Raw genomic sequence first — 23,093 nt, 5'->3', positions numbered from 1 at the left:
AATTTTCCAAAAACCCCTCAAGGTCTTAAGGCGTGGATTTTTTTTAAAGAAATTTTCCAAAAACCCCTCAAGGTCTTAAGGCGTGGATTTTTTTAAAGAAATTTTCCAAAAACCCCTCAAGGTCTTAAGGCGTGGATTTTTTTAAAGAAATTTTCCAAAAACCCCTCAAGGTCTTAAGGCGTGGATTTTTTTAAAGAAATTTTCCAAAAACCCCTCAAGGTCTTAAGGCGTGGATTTTTTTAAAGAAATTTTCCAAAAACCCCTCAAAGTCTTAAGGCGTGGATTTTTTTAAAGAAATTTTCCAAAAACCCCTCAAGGTCTTAAGGCGTGGATTTTTTTAAAGAAATTTTCCAAAAACCCCTCGAGGTCTTAAGGCGTGGATTTTTTTTTAAAGAAATTTTCCAAAAACCCCTCAAGGTCTTAAGGCGTGGATTTTTTTAAAGAAATTTTCCAAAAACCCCTCAAGGTCTTAAGGCGTGGATTTTTTTAAAGAAATTTTCCAAAAACCCCTCAAGGTCTTAAGGCGTGGATTTTTTTAAAGAAATTTTCCAAAAACCCCTCAAAGTCTTAAGGCGTGGATTTTTTTAAAGAAATTTTCCAAAAACCCCTCAAAGTCTTAAGGCGTGAATTTTTTTAAAGAAATTTTCCAAAAACCCCTCAAGGTCTTAAGGCGTGGATTTTTTTAAAGAAATTTTCCAAAAACCCCTCAAGGTCTTAAGGCGTGGATTTTTTTAAAGAAATTTTCCAAAAAGAATTTTTTTTAAAGAATTTTTCCAAAAACCCCTCAAGGTCTTAAGGTGTGGATTTTTTTAAAGAAATTTTCCAAAAACCCCTCAAGGTCTTAAGGCGTGGTTTTTTTTAAAGAAATTTTCCAAAAACCCCTCAAGGTCTTAAGGCGTGGATTTTTTTAAAGAAATTTTCCAAAAACCCCTCAAGGTCTTAAGGCGTAGATTTTTTTAAAGAAATTTTCCAAAAACCCCTCAAGGTCTTAAGGCGTGGATTTTTTTAAAGAAATTTTCCAAAAACCCCTCAAGGTCTTAAGGCGTGGATTTTTTTAATGAAATTTTCCAAAAACCCCTCAAGGTCTTAAGGCGTGGATTTTTTTAAACAAATTTTCCAAAAACCCCTCAAGGTCTTAAGGCGTGGATTTTTTTAAAGAAATTTTCCAAAAACCCCTCAAGGTCTGAAGGCGTGGATTTTTTTAAAGAAATTTTCCAAAAACCCCTCAAGGTCTTAAGACGTGGATTTTTTTAAAGAAATTTTCCAAAAACCCCTCAAGGTCTTAAGGCGTGGATTTTTTTAAAAAAATTTTCAAAGTCTGATTGTGGTCTTAAGGCGTGGATTTTTTTAAACAAATTTTCCAAGGCTCATCAAGGCCTTAAGGCGTGGATTTTTTTTAAAGAATTTTTCCAAAGGATTTTTTAAAAGAATTTTTCCAAAGGCTTATCAAGGCCTTAAGGCGTGGAGTTTTTTAAAGAATTTTTCCAAAGGCTCATCAAGGCCTTAAGGCGTGGATTTTTTTAAAGAATTTTTCCAAAGGCTCATCAAGGCCTAAAGGCGTGGATTTTTTTAAAGAATTTTTCCAAAGGCTCATCAAGGCCTTAAGGCGTGGATTTTTTTAAAGAAATTTTCCAAAAACCCCTTAAGGTCTTAAGGCGTGGATTTTTTTAAACAAATTTTCCAAAAACCCCTCAAGGTCTTAAGGCGTGGATTTTTTTAAACAAATTTTCCAAAAACCCCTCAAGGTCTTAAGGCGTGGTTTTTTTTAAAGAATTTTTCCAAAGGCTCGTCAAGGCCTTAAGGCGTCGATTTTTTAAAAGAATTTTTCCAAAGGCTCATCAAGGCCTTAAGGCGTCGATTTTTTAAAAGAATTTTTCCAAAGGCTCATCAAGGCCTTAAGGCGTGGATTTTTTAACATAATTTTTCCAAAGGCTTATCAAGGCCTTAAGGCGTGGAGTTTTTTAAAGAATTTTTCCAAAGGCTCATCAAGGCCTTAAGGCGTGGATTTTTTTAAAGAATTTTTCCAAAGGCTCATCAAGGCCTTAAGGCGTGGATTTTCTTTAAAGAATTTTTCCAAAGGCTCATCAAGGCCTTAAGGCGTGGATTTTTTTAAAGAATTTTTCCAAAGGCTCATCAAGGCCTAAAGGCGTGGATTTTTTTAAAGAATTTTTCCAAAGGCTCATCAAGGCCTAAAGGCGTGGATTTTTTTAAAGAATTTTTCCAAAGGCTCATCAAGGCCTTAAGGCGTGGATTTTTTTAAAGAATTTTTCCAAAGGCTCATCAAGGCCTTAAGGCGTGGATTTTTTTAAAGAATTTTTCCAAAGGCTCATCAAGGCCTTAAGGCGTGGATTTTTTTAAAGAATTTTTCCAAAGGCTCATCAAGGCCTTAAGGCGTGGATTTTTTTAAAGAATTTTTCCAAAGGCTCATCAAGGCCTTAAGGCGTGGATTTTTTTAAAGAATTTTTCCAAAGGCTCATCAAGGCCTTAAGGCGTGGATTTTTTTAAAGAATTTTTCCAAAGGCTCATCAAGGCCTTAAGGCGTGGATTTTTTTAAAGAATTTTTCCAAAGGCTCATCAAGGCCTTAAGGCGTGGATTTTTTTAAAGAATTTTTCCAAAGGCTCATCAAGGCCTTAAGGCGTGGATTTTTTTAAAGAATTTTTCCAAAGGCTCATCAAGGCTCTAAGGCGTGGATTTTTTTAAAGAATTTTTCCAAAGGCTCATCAGGGCCTTAATGTGGGGATTTTTTAAAGAAATTTTCCAAAAACCCCTCAAGGTCTTAAGGCGTGGATTTTTTTAAAGAAATTTTCCAAAAACCCCTCAAGGTCTTAAGGTGTGGATTTTTTTAAAGAAATTTTCCAAAGGCTCATCCAGGCCTTAAGGAGTGGATTTTTTTAAAGAATTTTTTCCAAAGGCTCATCAAGGCCTTAAGGCGTGGATTTTTTTAAGAATTTTTCTAAAGGCTCATCAAGGCCTTAAAGCGTGGATTTTTTTTAAATTTTTTCTAAAGGCTCATCAAGGCCTTAAAGCGTGGATTTTTTTAAAGAATTTTTCCAAAGGCTCATCAGGCCTTAAGGCCTTAAGGCGTGGATTTTTTAAAGATTTTTTCCAGAGGCTCATCAGGGCCTTAAGGTGGGGATTTTTTTAACGAATTTTTCCCGAGGCTCAACAGGGCCTTGAGTCGTGGATTTTTTTAAAGAATTTTTCCAGAGGTTCATCAGGGCCTTAATGTGGGGATTTTTTTAACGAATTTTTCCAGAGGCTCATCAGGGCCTTAAGGTGCGGATTTTTTTATAGCATTTTTTCAAAGGCTCAAGGACCTAAAATCGCAAACTACCCATGTAGAGTTGTTTAACAGAGAATGATAATAGATGGTGCCCAACATGTGGCCCGATATTGTTTAATACCGACTACTGTGAAGATACGGTGGAGTTTCTAACGAAATACAAAAGTGAATGCTTTGGATATCATGATTGGGTGGGTGAAATGTGGCGGTACAAACGGTCGGAAGGTCTACTTTAGTGCCACCTAAAAGGGAGTGGTAACAGTTGCCACCCAACGAGGCGTACGATATTGCCCTGATGCAGCGCTACGGGGGTTCCAACAAAATACAGAGTGTTAACAAATGGGGCCCAAAATCGGGTAGGATGGTGTTCCAAACAAAAAACTATGATGTTCCAAGAAATTACTCTAAAGGTCCCCTCGAGCGCCGTCTAACAGGGAATGTTAAAAAATCGCGCCTAACGTGGGACACGGACGTGTTATAGTATTGTACTACCTAATGCGGCGCTACAGGGAGTTTCCAAAAATACGACACGTACCACATATACCACATACTGCGGTGGGGTTCCAACAAAATATGTGAGATTATAACGCTAATGACAAAAAGGCACCTAATAGGGATTGGAAACGTATGGCGCCCAACGTGGAGCACGATTGTGTTATATCCCACCTACTGCGGCGGAGTTCCAACAAAATATGAAGGTGGGTTTGGTGACCATTTGAATTCGTAATCCGCAGCTTCTATTACTATTTATTTAAATCTACACACCAACTAAATTATATACTCACGTTATACTCTCCACATCCTTTTTGGTAACCTCACAGCATAGACACATGCGATCCAAGGGGAGATCATGCTTCCTAGCACTCTCCTGCATAATGGCCGTTAAAAAACTCTGCGGATTAAACAGCCCACCCAACCATATGGTGCAGGGTAATTTAAAATCATTCAACCACAATGACAGTTCTTTAATACGATGTAGTAGATCGGCAAACCAACTTTGCAGGCCCAACATACTGGGATAGGCTAAATTAGTCCATGACTCGGGCACATGATCATAGAACAAAGAATGATCTAAATGTTCCATATCCGAAGTAATAGTTAATTCACCCTTCAGTCCCAACATCAATTCACGCAGGGATCTCTTTATTTCTTGAATTAAAGCATTCATGCGTTCGCATTCTTGCAGGGCCACCACTACGAAGGGGGTTTTACGTTCAATGCGATTAAGGAGTGCGTGCAGATTGAATTCCACTTGCAGTTTGTCGAGAAAATCTTCAGCCATAATTTTTACCAATTCCTCACGGGGAGCACTGCAGGTTGTGGTGAGTTCCGATTGACGGGGTTGCAATTCGAAAACAGTTTTCAGTAACTGTTCCGAGGCACTGGTGAGAAAGCCAATTTCTGCATTCGGATGTAGACCATAGAGCAGGGGCGATTCATCGGGTAACATTTCATCGATGTATTTGTGATAACCTTGAAAATCTAAGTTGGGTGGTGAAGGAAACCCTGGGCAGAGTTCCAAATCCCCATCAACTAAATCCTGCTGCAACAATTCCGCCAAATATGTTTGACACAAACGACGATCCCAATCATCGGTAATGTGACCTCCATACATTATTTCACCGAATAGATAACGCAGATCTTCCCAAGGTATACGATTACTGCCCTCCAAGTAGTTGTGGAGTACCGAGGCGGATATTGTCAAATCGCCCACATTGAAGGGGTACACCTTATTCCAACCCAATGGACCAAATTTTCTTCGCTGACCTGCCACTGCATGGAAATAACATAGGGCAAATAATATCGATTTAAATTCCGCCTCCTGGGTACAACTTTCCAGGGTTTCCTGGGAGAAGTTATCCCATGCCTGATGCATGTTGGCAGCCATCCCGGAAGGAGGTTCATTGACAATTTTCAGGGAGGATTCCAAAATGCCTTGGGGTATAATGTGATATTGTGGATCTGGTGCAGGTTCGGCACTAATGAATAATCGGAAATTGCTGTTGAGGAAACTTTCCGGTTGATTGGTAAGACGTTCGATAAGTTTCTCCAGGGTGGGTAACCAATTCGCAACCAGGTGGATATTTTGAAATACCACCCATTGATTGCCGGAGGTAAGGGCTTGCTGCAGAGCCTGTTCGGCTAACATTTCTTGACCCTGGCCCAGGGAAATATTTAATAAGTTATTGTTGTTCGAAGTGAAGCCCATTTGCTGGCCTAAACGTTCAACATCGTAAATGGGGTCGACTCCCGGGCAGAGCACGAAAAATATAGGAGTAGCTGCAGTAACTTCGTTGAAGATGTCGGAGAATTGGAATGTCTTGACACTGGAATACTGCCGACCCATGGTCTGTTCCACGAAGAGTCTGGAAGGAAAAGAGAGGAGTTTTAAAGAATATTTTTTCAAGGTCTATTAGAGGCGTGGAAAGGTCCTGTTTTTAAAGGTAGAATCCGATAGACTTAGATGGCCTTACTTACCTTATTGCACTCGTAACACGATCCGGCCTCAGAGCCCTTATAATACACAATTTTTGCAATGGTGTCCTGTGCTTCCATTCCCCTGGGAACTGCTCACATTCCGGCAAATCACTTGCCACAAATTTTCTCCAACGCTTCGGGTAATTTTCAATATCCTTATCAATGCCATAGAAATTATCCATCAATGCCAGCGACTTTATACCACCCCAGGCAGTACGTCCAACAAAATCCACAGGCGGCAAAGTGTTCGGATCATGAGGAAATCGTAACAAAAAATCCAATTCATCACGGGAAATTTGTTCTGAAGCTGACATTATTCTCAAGGTCATGTGGGCGGTAAATGTCAACTTGTCGACCTCGAAGAGCCCCCGCAAAGCAAAATAAAAGGTTTGTGAGGTTATGGCTTCGACGAGAGCGGCAACTCGGCGTTCATTTACCCGGTGTGTTGGTGCTGAGATTATGGCCTGTTTGAAAACCTGCATAAATGATTTCAAGGAGAAACGATAAATCGGATTTATGCGACTCAAATCGGAGAGTACAAAATAGAGGATGGATGCCCGCTTCGCAGCCGTTCGATACATATTACGAGCTTCATCTATTTGCAGGGTGGTAATGCGAGCCTCATTCACCTTCACTTCAATTTCATCAACTGTCTGCTTCGTGGATTCCAAATTGGAAACTAGCTCATGATCATCGAGGACATTTTCTCCAGCTGAGGCTAAGCGGGCCAAGAGGTCATTTTCCAAATGTTTTAGGGAAATTTTGAATTTATTCTGCTGTATCGTAACATTGGTTTTCATTTCTTCCAAATCGGGTCTTTCGATTTTTACCACTTCTGCCAGTAGTTGCTCCTCTAGGCCATCTTGGGTAACGGTGAAATTAATCAGTGTGGTCTGGGCCTGCATTTCAGGTTTATAGTGGGGATTTGCCAATTTGGTGTGTAGGATTAATCGGAAATTTGGATTGAAGTCCAATTCCTTGTCGCCCAGGCGTATAAAGCGTCCACGTTTGATTAAAGCCCGACTTAACAGAGGTTCGAGTACGGTATCCACAGATTCCTCAATTTGTTCAAGGAGGACAGTATCACCATTTCCCATTGCCTTTTCAAGGGTCTCCAGGAAATGTTTTTGGCTGAGACGCAGGACCACCAACTTGTCGCCATAACGATTTTTGATCCATTTGATGCCTTGTCTAGGAAGAAAAAAATTCGATAAGTTCGGTCGGAATGCTAAGGCGTGGATTAAAAAAAATATTTTTCGTGGATTATGACATAAAATCTGCTTACAATTGCGGATCGATCATCAGTGGCCACCGCGTTGAATGCACCAATATTGTAGCATTCTCTGTGGACATACGATCCATGGGCAAACCTTCATTATTCCAGGTGGCAATTTGTGCATCATCCGTAAACAAGGCCAAATAATCCACACCATCCGTGTGCGGAATGGCTGGCTATAATCAAATGTTTACACACTCAATTCAATCAGGCCATAAAAATCTCTTAAGAACCAAGAGGGGAAAAACTTTCACTTACCTCTATCCGTCGAAAGCTTGGCAGCCACATTTGCTGTTGCAGCTCCTCACGATAACGACGTGTAAAACAACCAGCATACGATAGAAAAGAGGAAATTAGCAGGATATCACCAGGTAGTGTAGCACTTTTTGATTGTAAACTTTTTGTGTTTTGGGTCATCAGGGATAAGGTATACAATTCCGACGACAGCCAAACAAGCAACCAACCAACCAGTCAGCCAGCCATCGAACAAGAAAACATCACGACCACCCGCCAAGGATTATGGAAGTCATTTTTATGTTTACGAAGATGTTGTTTGAAAGCAGTTGACAGTTCATATTGACAGTCAATGTTGTAACATTTTGAAAACAAACAGGAAATAGAAAAATGAAATCATATATTTCATGGTTTTTAGGGCGAACAAGAACAGCAAAATTCCAATCCCCTTCCCTCCCAGGCTACAACATCCCAGAAATGATGTTGGCTTTTTCCAATAAACTTAAGTGTTCATAGTTTCCGGCAATGGCGCTGTGCACCAGAAGTGCTAACAAATGACAATTGTGGCAAATGGGTACCAATTGTTCAATATTTGAACATTGTTAAATAACAGCAGCAACAACAACTACATGTCAATTTTGGTAAATAAAATGAAACAAGGGGGAGTTTTTGGGGTGCTCAAAAGGAAATCTTAGAACGGAAGTAGAAAATGGCGATGAATTTAAAAATTTTGTTAAGTGTTTGGTTAGAAAATTAAATTGTTATGATTCATGCCTTCGATCCTGGTTAAAAAAATTAAATTGGTTGTCGAATAGGTCCGTATTTAAAGGTTCTAACTGTATTTATACCCTAAACAACTATGTTGTGAGGGTATTATAGCTTTGTGCAGCCCCAAGAGTTTGTAATGCAGCGAAATATTGATATATAGACCCATCTAAGTCGATCTAGACATGTGTGTCCGTCCGTCTGTCCATTATAATTTGGAACGATACAGGCCACAGTTATGGGCCAATATTCACGAAATTTTGCATGTAGGATGGGTTCTGGCCAATGAAGACCCCTATTGTTTTTGGTAATGATCAGTTAATATTTAGCGGATAAAATGGACCATGAAATGATTTTCTGGTTGCTCCAGAGGCCACAAATATAAGCCAAACATTTGTAGATGGAGAAGGAAATCGGGCCAAAGAATAAGGACGCCGGTTTTGGAAAATGACAAAAGTTATATATTTTTACCCCTGAAGGACATAGACCCGAGAAGTTTATAGTATATCCAAGAGTAGTGGTTGACCTTTAAATTGATACCAACTATATATAGTCGTATGTACTTGGGTGTGGGAGTTATACTTAAATATTTACGTATTCATATATTCATATTTACATATTCATATAACCACACTAGAGGGCGGAACATCGCAACATAACCCACGGTGAAGCGAATCTGGACAAGTAAGGGCTGTACTGAATATTAGGAATATTTGTTGAGTTCTAGTCGGCCAAGAGCAAATATCGCTAAATATTGCCCAAGTTCAGAATATAGAATCACAGAAAGTTAGACTATATTGCTCCGCTCGCTGGTTTTAAATCGAATTGGTTGTAATTTAGAATTTTATGCTCTCAGAGGGTAGACATACTTGTAACAGATTTTTTTTTTTTTGAATAACCCACAAAGAACCCTGTCGTATTTTTTAACCGAAGTGGCTATAATTTGTAATTTAGGGTTCCCAAGCGTTCAATTAATGTCTGTCATATTTTTATGGTTTTCAGGTCTTGTCTGCGTTTTCTAATCGAAGTCGCATTTCGGGTTCTGAGAAAATAATAAACTTAAGACTTGTCAATATAGGTCCACATTAAGACACATGTGACTCCACCACATGTTATGTCTATTGAATATATGGAGCTACACCATTTTTAACATAGTTCCAATATAATTATTTTGTACAATTCACAGGTCTCGATCGTTTTAATGAAGTTTTCTGCGACACCTCGAAATATTCACCTAATGCCCCTAAATTATTGGTGTCGATTTAGACATGACTGTCCGCCTGTCTGCAATATTTCATATAGAGCTTTGAAATTTTGTACATACATTGCTACCTCTCCACTTTTTAGGGTAGTCCCTATATAAAGGTACCACAAATATTCGGTATTATGAAGTTATGGGCAAGTTTATCAATCAACAACAGTTAAGTTTTTTCAATATTGATAAATTTTTTTACGGAAGCCCCCATGTAACGCTGCATCTCAAATGTCGGTATTTTAGGGAGTTCAGAAATTGGCTGTAATTTTATATTTTGTGTTTTCATTGTTTCTACTCAAAAAATTATCAGTATTGGACCAATTTTCCGGTATAGGTAATTTGGGAAGTTTTTCAACCGAATCGGCTCGAAATGAATTTTTCTGGTATTCAATTTCCTATTAAAAATTATCGATATCGATTTACATTTTGGTATAGCTCACATATAATTTTCGGTACCATCGAGTCGTTGGCTATGTTATTTCGGAACATTAGAGGGAATAATTGTCTTTAAGGTCCAAGATTTGAATAATATTTTTTGACAGAAATTATTCAATTCAAGGTTTTTTTTTAAATAAATTAAATAGACCCCATACAGATATGCCGTTTAATTCTTAATATGTTGAAGTTCCCGATCGATTTAAGAAATAAAGTCATAACCGTGAATAGGGTGATTTTAAGAGCTGGTTTAGTTTTCATACCAAGTATGTTGTGGTAGGTAATTGTGGATTTGATTCTCAAAGCTAGACAAGTATATCGATATTGGCCTATACGATGTGGTTAGTTGTAGAAAGAAACATTTGGAGAGTTCCAATTTACCTTCATGGATATATAACGTCAAGCTGTAATCGCTGCATTTGGCATCGATCATTTTGGAATTTTCTGTATTCTAGTGGTTCGGCGTAATGCTGATAGGCCGAATAATGCATTGAGAAGAGTATCATTAGGAAATTTGTAACAGTGGTACACCGGATGGTGTCTATCTTGTAAAATTTAGATTAATCCGAGCTAACCTAGTGTCTTATGCTATACGTGGCAAGTTTTTATCAAAAATATCCGACAACAACTCTGTACCTTTATTGAGGTCTACAGTAAAACATTGACCTATTTTAAAAATATCCAAAGAGGAAAACTTTTTTTCCTCCAAGAACACGAAAATGAGTCTATAACTTCTAAAATATCTGCAATGAGGCGGGAACTTTTATAAGACATGCTCTGAAACATGATAAGTAGGATCATTTTTGAAGACATCCCATTCAGCGACGCCCCAGGTATAAGCTTCAAAATAAGTAAAATAATAAGTAATTTAATACATTTGGCTGAGCCCTCCAACATGATGTAGCCGTTTAAAATACCTGTAATCGTTCGAGATCTTCATAAATGGTGGGCTATGCCGTGGAAAATTATTGGTAGGAAGATTCGACATCCAATGAAAACCAAATTAGAGTCAATTAGGTTAAAAAATCCTCAACATAGCGACCGATATAGTAGTACTATCCAATGATAAAATGAATCCCATTTCATCGGGGGCTATCCCAAAAAGTGGACCCTTATCGATCATTTTCGGTAGGGAGGTTTGCTACCCAATGGAAACTCAAATTATTCGGTATTTTGTGGTTCAATACGTAGACCGATATACCATTTTCAGTACTAAACATCTTAGAAGTAGTAACAAGGTATGTGAAAAATGTCAAAGCTATATATTAAATATTTTGAGTTTTATGGTGATTTCAACAGACAGGCAGAAAATAGGACATACATTGGCGTAGACTTTTTTGTTGATCAAGAATATATATAATATATCAGGTCTCCGGTAAATATTTCGAGATGTTGCAAACGTAATGACAAAATTAATATACATTCCACCTTATGATTTAATCCCTACGATGTCATCTTCAGCTTATGAAAATGATAGCAAATCCCTAAAATCGTTTTTCTTACCTTTGAATCGATTCCCGCCACCGTTCATTTTCATTAGCCAAACCATTAACCAAGCGATGGGCCAAATCTATTGTAAATGTAGTCTTATCCGCTTCCTGTTGGCATTTTTGTTTCGAAGCTATGGCATCTTCAAATTCCGATTGAATTTCGCTGAGCTTTCGTTCTAAATCATTAATTTTCTGCTTCAAGTAATCCAAACGTTGCCTCGCCTCGGCCAATTCATTTTGAGAATCTTTGAGAGCCTGTTGTTTTGGACCAACGACCAAGAAAACTTGATGATAACGATGGATGTTAATGACCCAGGCGCAAAGACCTGCGGCGGCTACGGACTTTTGTACAATTTTATCGGGATTGAATTCGGGATCCTGAAATAAAAAATATGCGAAGAAGGGGTGTTTATAATAAAAAAAGAGAAGTGTCTTTGTTGTTACCTTCAAATACCCCTGCAGGACCTCAATGATATTCGGATGTATATTATCCTTGTTGTAATTGACCAAATCGTTGAGGAATTGATCGACCCGCACCATCATCAATTTAGCAGCCTTCCAGCTACGATCCCGCGGTATTTTACCATTATTGGCAAAGAGCACCATAACCGCAGCACAAACATTAACCACGGCCTTGGGTGGCGAACCAAATGATTTCAACTCCGTTAGATTATTTTTATTCAAGGTGTTTAGAGCTGCCTGGGCCGCTACCAAGGCCGGTTCAGCCTTCCGTAAATCTTCTTCACACATTTTCGTTTTAATACAAACATCCTCTTCTATGATTCGTACTCGCTTCTCTTCCTCGGAGGCGATATGTTTTTCATATTTCACCTTTTCACTTTCGGCACTGACAATCAGTATCAGTTTGTCGGCAGCAGCATTTTTGGCAGTCAATTGAATTTCCTGCACAGCTAATTGATTCTGATGAAACCAAGAAGAAAAAATAAATGCTTTATAAGAAACCGGATGACATACCATGGATACCAGGGTTGGCTGCCAACCGATCTATGGACTGATTCATTTATTTCTTCGTTCGTTCACTAAATGTGTCTTTAATCAAAAGATTAATAACAAAAGTGCCGAGAAGGTAATGTGCGGGATAGCTACGTGTTCTGCTATATATAACAGCATAGTACATATGTTCCCATACATATATACTTATGTATGTATATAGATGGATTGTGGTTTTCCAAGATAAAATTGTAAAATGCAGTCAGAGGATGAAAATGAAAATTAATTAAAATCGAAAACTGAAATGTGTGAAATATAAATACGGAGGTTATCAGGATATACAAGGGAGGAAAATGGTAGCACCGATTTTATTTAATAAAGAATATTTTTTTCAGGGATCCTGTTAAGGCGTGGATTTTTTAAAGAATACTTTTTTAGGGTCTTGTAAAGGCGTGGATTTTTTAAAAATTATTTTTTAAGGTCCTGTTAAGGCGTGGATTTTTTAAAAATTATTTTTAAGGTCCTGTTAAGGCGTGGATGTTTTAAAGATTATTTTTTAAGGTCCTATTAAGGCGCGGATTTTTAAAGATTTTTTTATGGTCCTGTTAAGCCGTGGATTTTTTAAAGATTATTTTTTAAGGTCCTGTAAAGGCGTGGATTTTTTAAAGATTATTTTTTAAGGTCCTGTAAAGGCGTGGATTTTTTAAAGATTATTTTTTAAGGTCCTGTTAAGGCGTGGATTTTTAAAGATTATTTTTTAAGGCCCTGTTAAGGCGTGGATTTTTTAAAGAATACTTTTTTAAGGTCCTTGTAAGGCGTGAATTTTTTTAAAGAATACTTTTTTAAGGTCCGGTTATGACGTGGATTTTTTAAAGAATACTTTTTTAAGGTCCGGTTATGACGTGGATTTTTTAAAGAATATTTTTTCAAGGCTCAGCTAGAGGCGTGGATTTTTTAAAGAATATTTTTTCAAGGCTCAGCTAGAGGCGTGGATTTTTTTAAAGAATATTTTTTCAAGGCTCAGCTAGAGGCGTGGATTTTTTAAAGAATATTTTTTCAAGGCTCAGCTAGAGGCGTGGATTTTTTAAAGAATATTTTTTCAAGGCTCAGCTAGAGGCGTGGATTTTTTAAAGAATACTTTTTCAGGGTCTACTAGAGGCGTGGATTTTTTAAAGAATATTTTTTCAAGGCTCAGCTAGAGGCGTGGATTTTTTAAAGAATATTTTTTCAAGGCTCAGCTAGAGGCGTGGATTTTTTAAAGAATATTTTTTAAAGGCTCAGCTAGAGGCGTGGATTTTTTTAAAGAATATTTTTTCAAGGCTCAGCTAGAGGCGTGGATTTTTTAAAGAATATTTTTTCAAGGCTCAGCTAGAGGCGTATATTTTTTCAAGGCTCAGCTAGAGGCGTGGATTTTTTAAAGAATATTTTTTCAAGGCTCAGCTAGAGGCGTGGATTTTTTAAAGAATATTTTTTCAAGGTACAGCTAGAGGCGTGGATTTTTAAAGAATATTTTTTCAAGGTACAGCTAGAGGCGTGGATTTTTTAAAGAATATTTTTTCAAGGTACATCTAGAGGCGTGGATTTTTTAAAGAATATTTTTTCAAGACTCAGTTAGAGGCGTGGATTTTTTAAAGAATATTTTTTCTAGGCTCAGCTAGAGGCGTGGATTTTTAAAGAATATTTTTTCAAGGCTCAGCTAGAGGCGTGGATTTTTTAAAGAATATTTTTTCTAGGCTCAGCTAGAGGCGAGGATTTTTTAAAGAATATTTTTTCATGGCTCAGCTAGAGGCGTGGATTTTTTAAAGAATATTTTTTCTAGGCTCAGCTAGAGGCGTGGATTTTTTAAAGAATATTTTTTCAAGGCTCAGCTAGAGGCGTGGATTTTTTAAAGAATATTTTTTCAAGGCTCAGCTAGAGGTCCTTTTAAGGCGTGGATTTTTTAAAGAATATTTTTTCAAGGCTCAGCTAGAGGTCCTTTTAAGGCGTGGATTTTTTAAAGAATACTTTTTTAAGGTCCTGTTAAGGCGTACATTTATTGAAGAATTAAGAACTCCCGTGAATTCTTATTAACATAGTGTGCTCTATATTTGCCCATGTGTGTGTTATGACCTGCAGCATTTTACTAATTTAATGTCATTCGCGGTTTTTCATGTTAACGGTGTGGGAGGAGCCCGATGAAATGATGAGACAAAGGAGGTGTGAATCGAACAGCAAATGCGACAATGAGACCTAAAGTCATAGATTAACTTATGTGCGGATTTCGTAAATGTGTATAACACATTGTGTATATGTGTGAGTGTATGTGCCAATAGAAACCCATTTAAAGATGTGTGAACTTCTCTGCTGTTTTACACTAATTGCAATGTGAGTTCAAAGGTTTCCGAAAATATTTATGGCTTCGGCCTTCGATTGTGTTTCCCACCCCACCATTCCACTTACCTTTAGGGTATCAACTTGGCTGGCACATTCTGCCAATTTGGCCATGCCGCTCTGCAGCCGTTGTATGCGTCTCGTATGTTCGCCACTACGGTCGACCAATAATTTGCGGTACAGGAAAATATATTCCAGAAAGGTCTTTGGGGTTGTGTAGTTGTAACGTTTTTCGTTTTGTAAATAAATCTTGGATATTTGATTCACGGTGCCATGTACATAGGCCATGAAACAGCCAATGGGTTCAATGAGAGGGGGCTGGGGAAAGAAATTTTTTTTTATGGTGGGTGTGGTAAAGACATGACCCTGGACAATATACAATATGTTCAGTAAGGTGATGATATGACTGATATTTTTACATCATGGTCCAGTGGTGATGATGTGGTCAGATAGAGAGTACCTAGAAGGCACATCGAGGAGGATATGTATTGGTGGTTGTTTACTTACTTACCGGCAAAATACCATTGTCTATTTCACCCAAAAATTGTTGTGACACTGACTGCAGCGCCGTCTTCGGCCATTCATGAAACCAATCGATTGTGGTCTGTGTCAGGATGGCGGGAAATTTCCTAGCCCTTACCCTCAAAGCCTGGCCGACGGGTGAAAAACACAAAATTAAACGCAGCAGCCGTCGAACCTTCTCGACAAAGAAACGCCAACAATTTTCACGAGTATCCAGTGTGCCGGACTGTTTCACTTCATTGCGTATCCCATTGACAATGACTTCCATTTGATCGTCGGCAAAAAGTTCTGGTATCTCTCCGGTTGCCAGTAAATCATTGATGAGCATTAGTAAATTTTCCTCGGGTAATTGGGCATCGGACATTAGAAATACGGATGCCACATTTTTCAGGCCAACTTTCATGCAAAGCGCTGCAATGTCTTCCTTCATATCCTGCAGGCCATAGCCACGTTTGATTTGTATCTGGCATACGCTGAACGAGGAAATAAAGGAGGCCAGACGGGCTAGTGTTTGTTTGCCGGAGCCGCCAACACCCACAAGTAAGGCATTGTTGCGGGGACTTTCCAATATGCGATTAATGCTGGAATTAATGAATTATCGATTGCTTTAAATAAGTGTAGATTTTTTAGAGAACAGACGTGAATTTTTAAAGATTTTTTGCTCAAGAACTATTCTTCAAGGACTATTGGATCCTTAGGCGTGGATTTTAAAAAAATTTCCTCAAGGACTATTGGATCCTTAGGCGTGGATTTTAAAAAAATTTCCTCAAGGACTATTGGAACCTTAGGCGTGGATTTTTAAAGAATTTTTCCTCAAGGACTATTGGAACCTTAGGCGTGGATTTTTAAAGAATTTTTCCACAAGGACTATTGGAACCTTAGGCGTGGATTTTTAAAGAATTTTTCCTCAAGGACTATTGGAGCCTTAGGCGTGGATTTGTAAAGGATTTTTCTCAAGGGCTATTGGAGCCGTAGGCGTGGATTTTTAAAGTAATTTTATCTCTAGGTCCATTACAAACATAGGCGTGGAATTTTAAAGTAATTTTATCTCTAGGTCCATTACAAACATAGGCGTGGATTTTTAAAGGATTTTTCTCAAGGGCTATTGGAGCCATAAGCGTGGATTTTTAAAGTAATTTCCCTCAAGGAATATTTCGCTAAGAAATTAGTGTATTTTCTAAAGTTCTATTATTTTGTTGTTGTTACACTTACCGACATACATGTTTCATGGCATCTTCGAAAAGCACCAGATTCATATAGCCAATAACTTCATTATAGCTCGCCTGGGCCTCCATTAACAGCTGATATAGTGCCTGCCAATTTTTCAACGGCATATATTTCTGATCGGCCAGAGATTGAGCAAAGTGGCAATATATCAAGGGATCTGAGAATACAAAATCCTCATCGAAATCTTCAAAATCTTTTTTGAAAATATCTCTTATGGCCGAATTGAAGGCCTTGATATCATAAGGATCTACCAGGCGGTCATTATAGGTACGATATGCCTCATGGACATATAGGCGTATAAGATCTGAAGGCTTCGAACAGACGGTACCACCCAAGGAGGTTATATTTCCAACATTATTAGCCTCAGCGGGTACACCACAACTATTCATTAGACCCTGGTAGATATTTGTTAAATCACGCATATTGAAGATGTAATGGAATTTTACGGCAGTCGGTAGAAATGAGGCCTCCATTCGGCGATGTAAAGCTATACCAACTCGTACCAGGAGTGGTGCAATGGATTTGATTTCTTTGCTAAAAGTATTCAAAGGGTTGTCGAGGTGTGTGGATAAAATTCTTCCGTAAATATATTGGAGTGTAGCTTCGCTAGGTGGTGCCACTGAGAAGACGCAGAAATGTCTCTGCAAACGAGGATCGATGGTGAAAGACCCAGCCGTGGGATTCATGCAGCCCACAAATTGACAGTTGCGTATATTTTTCAATTGTAAACATTGGCGATCGTACCTGAAAATAGAAATAGAAGAAGACATTTAGATTGTATTGTTACCTCAGAACAAAAATATTAAAAATCTACTCCTAAGATGGGTATAGAGCCCCCGGAAATATTCTTTAAAAATCCACACTTAAGGTCGGAATAGAGCTTCAGAAAATATTCTTAAAAACTCACTCCTAATGTGGGTATAGAGCCCCCGGAAATATTCTTTAAAAATCCACACTTAAGGTAGGAATAGAGCCTCAGAAAATATTCTTAAAAAATCCACGCCTATGGTAGGAATAGAGCCTCAGAAAATATTCTTTAAAAATCCACTCCTAAGTTGGGAATAGAGCCTATATTTTTTTAAAAACCTAGGCCCAAGGCTTTACTGATATCTTACAAAATATATTCTTCAAAAATCCCATCTTACCATTGCCTATAGTCCATAAATTGTCGCATAATTGTATGAGGTTGTACGGTCCCATAGGCATCCACTTCGGGCATATTCAGATCATTGATGAAGTAGACCAAACGTCTTTTAGCTCCCACCGGACCATAAGTGCGTCCCGACTTCTTTTCCAATGGCCGATCGAGGACTTTTTGGAAAATTTCCGATGAGGTATAATAATTGAAATGGATCGATTGAACCGTGGTGGCTAATGGCTTCAATTGGGATTGAAATGAACATCGCTGTGTTTCTATCGGGGCAGAATTTACATCCATGGCATCCAAAGCTTGGGCATACTTCGAAAATAATTCCCGAAATATTGTATTTTTACCACAACCTGAATTGCCCACCAACATGCAGGGTAAATTGCGATTTATCAGCAATTCGAGGAAGTGCATTAGGCGCACCGTTTCAAAGGTGGGTATCATGATGTTCTGAAAAATAGGAATATCAAATTAAAAAGCTTTTAAGGACCTCATTAAAAATGTACCTGTACTGGTGTTTGAAATTCCACTTGTAACGGAAGCTGACCTGCCATATCCGACCAACGTATAAATTTCTGTGTCCTCACATCCAAATGATAATCGTAGATGGTCCCCTGTGATGGTAGTTTAATATCCTTAAATTCGGTGGACCACCATTTTTGAAATTCCCGACGCCAATCGATGGTGTGATCCTGACTCAGAGATGATCCGAAAGCCCAAAGTACCGAATACACAAATATCAGCTCTAAATGTAGTTCCAAAGAGTCAGAAGGTAAACCGGCATGATGTAAACTGTGAGGGTTATTTGGGTTAAAGTTTTGTTGAAATTCCGCCTCTTCGTCCTGCTGATAGTCCAATAGACATTCCAGGAGATTGCAGGACATTTGAATGACAGCCATATCGGATATTGGAACTATGTGACGAAAATCCTGATGACGTTGTAATAACTTTGGGAAATACTTTTCAAAGAGCGTTGTGAGGATGCCACGTTCCAGCATATCGGTGCGGGTCTCCAGCCAGGATAATACATAGCTGGAAAAAAATATAAAAAAATAATAGGTAATAAGAGCCTGGGGTACCACGACAACCTTAGTCGTCGATTTTTAAAGAATATTTTCTGAGGCTTTAGTCCTGCACTAGGCGTGGATTTTTAAGGAATATTTCTTGAGGTTCTTATGGAACCTTAGGCGTGGATTTTTAAGGAATATTTCTTGAGGTTCTTATGGAACCTTAGGCGTGGATTTTTTTTTAAGGAATATTTCTTGAGGTTCTTATGGAACCTTAGGCGTGGATTTTTAAGGAATATTTCTTGAGGTTCTTATGGAACCTTAGGCGTGGATTTTTAAGGAATATTTCTTGAGGTTCTTATGGAACCTTAGGCGTGGATTTTTAAGGAATATTTCTTGAGGTTCTTATGGAACCTTAGGCGTGGATTTTTAAGGAATATTTCTTGAGGTTCTTATGGAACCTTAGGCGTGGATTTTTAAGGAATATTTCTTGAGGTTCTTATGGAACCTTAGGCGTGGATTTTTAAGGAATATTTCTTGAGGTTCTTATGGAACCTTAGGCGTGGATTTTTAAGGAATATTTCTTGAGGTTCTTATGGAACCTTAGGCGTGGATTTTTAAGGAATATTTCTTGAGGTTCTTATGGAACCTTAGGCGTGGATTTTTAAGGAATATTTCTTGAGGTTCTTATGGAACCTTAGGCGTGGATTTTTAAGGAATATTTCTTGAGGTTCTTATGGAACCTTAGGCGTGGATTTTTAAGGAATATTTCTTGAGGTTCTTATGGAACCTTAGGCGTGGATTTTTAAGGAATATTTCTTGAGGTTCTTATGGAACCTTAGGCGTGGATTTTTAAGGAATATTCTTGAGCCTTAGACGTGGATTTTTAGGGAATATTTTTGAAGGTTCTTATGGAACCTTAGGCGTGGATTTTTAAGGAATATTCTTGAGCCTTAGACGTGGATTTTTAGGGAATATTTTTGAAGGTTCTTATGAGAGGCTAGTTTGTGGATTTCAATACTCACGGTGACCATCCCAAATCCAGGGGATTAATATACAAAATCCCTGCCCTCGAAACAGTTGCCGGTGTTGCCGCTTTCAAATGACCCACTTCGAATATCAAACGCATTTCCTTCTTCAACGCAATCCTCTCATTATTCGCCAAGGTCAGAATTTTATTATCATCCATTAGGGTGTTGAGACTTTCAATCCACATCGGGTCGATATCACCATCCAGCACTATCCATTTCGGATGATCATTATTGAGATTGGCTTGCTCACGCATTATCGACGAGAATAGGCCATCCTTCCATTCTCGCGTGGTGGCATTTACCACCCCAAACAGTTCATCATTCGTCAAAGCCTTGGGGTTTAAAATACTGCAAACAGGTTTTCGTTTTTGCAGCCGATATGTCTCACGAAGTGTTTGCCAAATTTGTGTCTTTCCTGTCCCCGCATTGCCGACAATAAATACGGAATGTCGAACATCGAGTAGCTCTTGCAGTTGAACCACCTTCATGAGGAAGCCTTCTTCCGGCTGTAGTTTGATGTCGTTCACGGCTCGACGTATGATTTTCTCGAATTCAAATACTCGCTTTCGTGGTACATCCAGGGCGGGGAAGAGATCTCCTATCAGGCCCATAAATATGGAAATATCTTCGGTAACGATTTTTGGTATGTTGAAATCTCGTAAAGCCCTCATCAGAACTTGATCTTCAGGACGGCTGTGATCATCACGTTTCAGGGTGCCAGCAACGACTAGCACCGATTTGATCGCTCTCAGACCCCAATCATAATGATCCTGTTTGGATAGCAATTCCTTGCATAGGGTGTACAAGGTTATGAATTTCCTGGCCAAGAGGCGGGCATCCTGAAAACCCTCCGCCATTAACATTATTTCACAAATCAAGGCAAAATCGGGTACAATCATGGCACACGGGCGAAATAGGGATTTTAAATTTTCCGGTAACTCTGTGCGTCCTGCATAACCGGGATTCATGGTAATAAAAATTCCCACCGATGGCATCAAGGCTATTGTTTCGCCCATGAATACAAATTGGGATTTATGCATCTAAAAGATAACAGGAAAAAACAACACCAAAAATACAACATCAACAACATATTCTTGAGGTATTAAAACATGTGTATGTGTGTGTGTGACTGCTTGTTCGTGCATGTGTTTGAGGTTAAAACCACCAACCTTTATTGCCTCCTGTATGGTCTTAACTTGTACCGCAACCACAGACAGTACCTCCACGGAAATGCGATTGAACTCATCAAAGCAGCCCCATGCTCCTGTCTGTGCCAGACCTTTGTATATATTACCACAGGATTTGTAGTCCATTTGTTCGGAACAATTGAATACATAAACCATTACACCCAGTGCACGGCCCAAATCTTTTGTGGTTTCCGTTTTGCCAGTACCAGCCGGCCCGGCAGGGGCACCACCCATCACAAGATGCAATGACTTTTCATGTGAACGCGATGTGATGCGGTGCGATGCCATGCCATGCGAATGAATGCAAGGCGTTCGAAATTCCGTTGTTGTTTTTTGGGGATTCACCCATCCAGCGAAGCGATTTTTTTTTGTGCAAAAGAAAATGCAGATTCGAAAAAAATCATTAAACATAAATATGAAATATTGAAAGTAAAGCCATTTTCCGGCATTGCCAAGCCGGGCAAAGATTAAATGAAGTGAAATGAATGAGGCGAGTGAATGAGCGAACGAACGAACATTGGTTAAAAATTTGCGTGTTTTTTTCGTACAGGAATTTCCATGCTGAATGCAGATTACAAAAGGGTGGGGGCTTGGAATGCAGGGAGTTATGGGTTCAAGAGATAGTTAAATGGTGAATTTTGTTTAAGTTCGAAGCTTCTGTTACTGCTGTTCATTTGAATACTTTTTTTGTTGTTGAGGGAACAAAGATTAATGGAAAACTTTATGAAATAATTGCTGGATTATGGCGTTGGATTCATTTTTGTTAAAAGGAAATCAAATGAAATCGACTTTTTAAGCGGTTGCGAATAAAAATTGAAGAAGATTTTAAGGAAAACAAATGATGAAATCTGGTCAATTTATATAGTTGCGGATGGAATGCGGATGGGAATTGCGTGGACAGAGATTTTTGAGAGGTTTTTTGCGTTATATTGGCATTTAAGACCTCTTACTTATACTGATACTTAGGTTGATATTAATTTTGGACAGGTGTTTTGTTTGTGTTTTAAGTTTGCCCTGGAAAGGCTTTAAATAGTCCGCCATTTGTTCCCGAGGGTCATAACTAATGACGATCGGTTAACTTAATGGAAGGTCGAACTTTTATAACCACCGCACATCCATTTTTATACCCTCCACCATAGAATGGAGGGTATATCAATTTTGTTTTTCCGTTTGCAACTCATCGACATATTCATTTCCTATGACTATATAGACATGTCCTTCTGTACGTCTGTCTGTTGTAATCACTCTAGCCTCTAATCGAATTTTGTCTGCAGACAGGTCAAGTTCGAAGATGAGCTATATCGGTCCACGTTTAGGCATAGCTCCTATATAAGGATACCAACCAAATTTCAACCGAATTCAATGAAATTTGGTACGTTGGGTACCTTTTTTCGAGTAGACCCCATTTAAGAGTACCACCAAATTTTCGAAATTTTGGAGTTCTTGAGCGCGTGTTTCAACCGAATTCGCTGAAATTTGCTACATTGAGTTGTTATTGGGTGTGGAGTAGGGGATGATAGATACCAAGCAACGGCTCTAATTGGCTTTAACATGCGAAGTCGAGGCTTATCTTTGTCCCCCTTTCATCTCAATTGTGGACACTGACCTCCCCGTGGTGCCACCTGGGGTAGCTATTTTAGTCACCCGGTGAAATATGAGCTAATATGTGACGCGAGTTCGCCCATAAGAACTTTAAAAATGGGTTGAGGCGTCGGGTTAGTTGCACACACTCTGAAAACCGAACCTACTATGAAAAAGCAAAGAAAAAGAAAACCAAACCCACCTAATGTTGACGACCCCCGCAAACGTATAAAGGACCACGTTCTGCGAATCTGCACTTGGAAAGTGCGCACGGTGTACAGAACAGGCACAGTGTTCGCTTTGGCGGATGTACTCAAAAAGTATAAAGCCAATATTTTTGTCTTACAGGAAATGCGATGGAAAGGGACTGGCGTAAGTAAATCAGAATATTACGCCCTGTATTATAGCTACCATGAATCGAGACGTGAATTTGCTGCCACCTCCGATCGAACAACGAGAAATCAAATGGATAATGTTCTGATAGACGGAAGGCATTCATCCAGGGTTTTAGACGTTTGATCGATCCGAGGAGCGAATATAGATTCGGACCACTACTTTCTAGCAGCCAAGGTTCGCCCTCGCCTTAATGTAGCAGCAAAGGTGCGATGTAATGTAACACGGAAACTCGACGTCGAAAAGCTGAAAACACAACAGGTAGCAGAGGCTTACTCCTCTCAACTTACCCACCTGCTTGACGAAAGCTCTTCTTGTCCCGATAATAGTATAGAAGCACAATGGCAAAGAATTCCCCACTCCATACATACTTTAGCAAAAGCAACACTTGTTTACCAACGAGTAAAATACCAAACCAAAGGCTTTGGTGCAAGTACATCTTCCTGTAGAGATGAAGAAG

The 23,093-nt window shown here is 38.9% G+C and overlaps 1 protein-coding gene across 1 annotated transcript in view; it reads right to left on the bottom strand.

The window, feature by feature from the left end:
* LOC133322730 (dynein beta chain, ciliary) overlaps positions 1-23,093 on the bottom strand; it is a gene marked incomplete at its 5' end in the record, with an annotated part of 79,105 nt that overhangs the window by 2,785 nt on the left and 53,227 nt on the right. Inside the window, 13 exons of the mRNA XM_061531692.1 lie at positions 4,070-5,650; positions 5,763-6,953; positions 7,048-7,214; positions 7,297-7,435; positions 11,231-11,595; positions 11,662-12,138; positions 14,608-14,856; positions 15,050-15,641; positions 16,273-17,031; positions 17,433-17,884; positions 17,941-18,466; positions 19,467-20,512; positions 20,642-20,908. Of these exons, the coding sequence (XP_061387676.1) occupies positions 4,070-5,650; positions 5,763-6,953; positions 7,048-7,214; positions 7,297-7,435; positions 11,231-11,595; positions 11,662-12,138; positions 14,608-14,856; positions 15,050-15,641; positions 16,273-17,031; positions 17,433-17,884; positions 17,941-18,466; positions 19,467-20,512; positions 20,642-20,908 (7,811 nt within the window). The remainder of the gene's footprint in view (positions 1-4,069; positions 5,651-5,762; positions 6,954-7,047; positions 7,215-7,296; positions 7,436-11,230; positions 11,596-11,661; positions 12,139-14,607; positions 14,857-15,049; positions 15,642-16,272; positions 17,032-17,432; positions 17,885-17,940; positions 18,467-19,466; positions 20,513-20,641; positions 20,909-23,093) is intronic.

The sequence above is a fragment of the Musca vetustissima genome, unplaced genomic scaffold (assembly GCF_032173495.1).
Source record: "Musca vetustissima isolate MV318-11 ecotype Yass unplaced genomic scaffold, APGP_CSIRO_Mvet_v1 utg38941, whole genome shotgun sequence".
Lineage (NCBI taxonomy): Eukaryota > Metazoa > Arthropoda > Insecta > Diptera > Muscidae > Musca > Musca vetustissima.
Note: the sequence above shows the minus strand (reverse complement) of the source record. Positions and strands in the feature narration are given on the sequence as shown.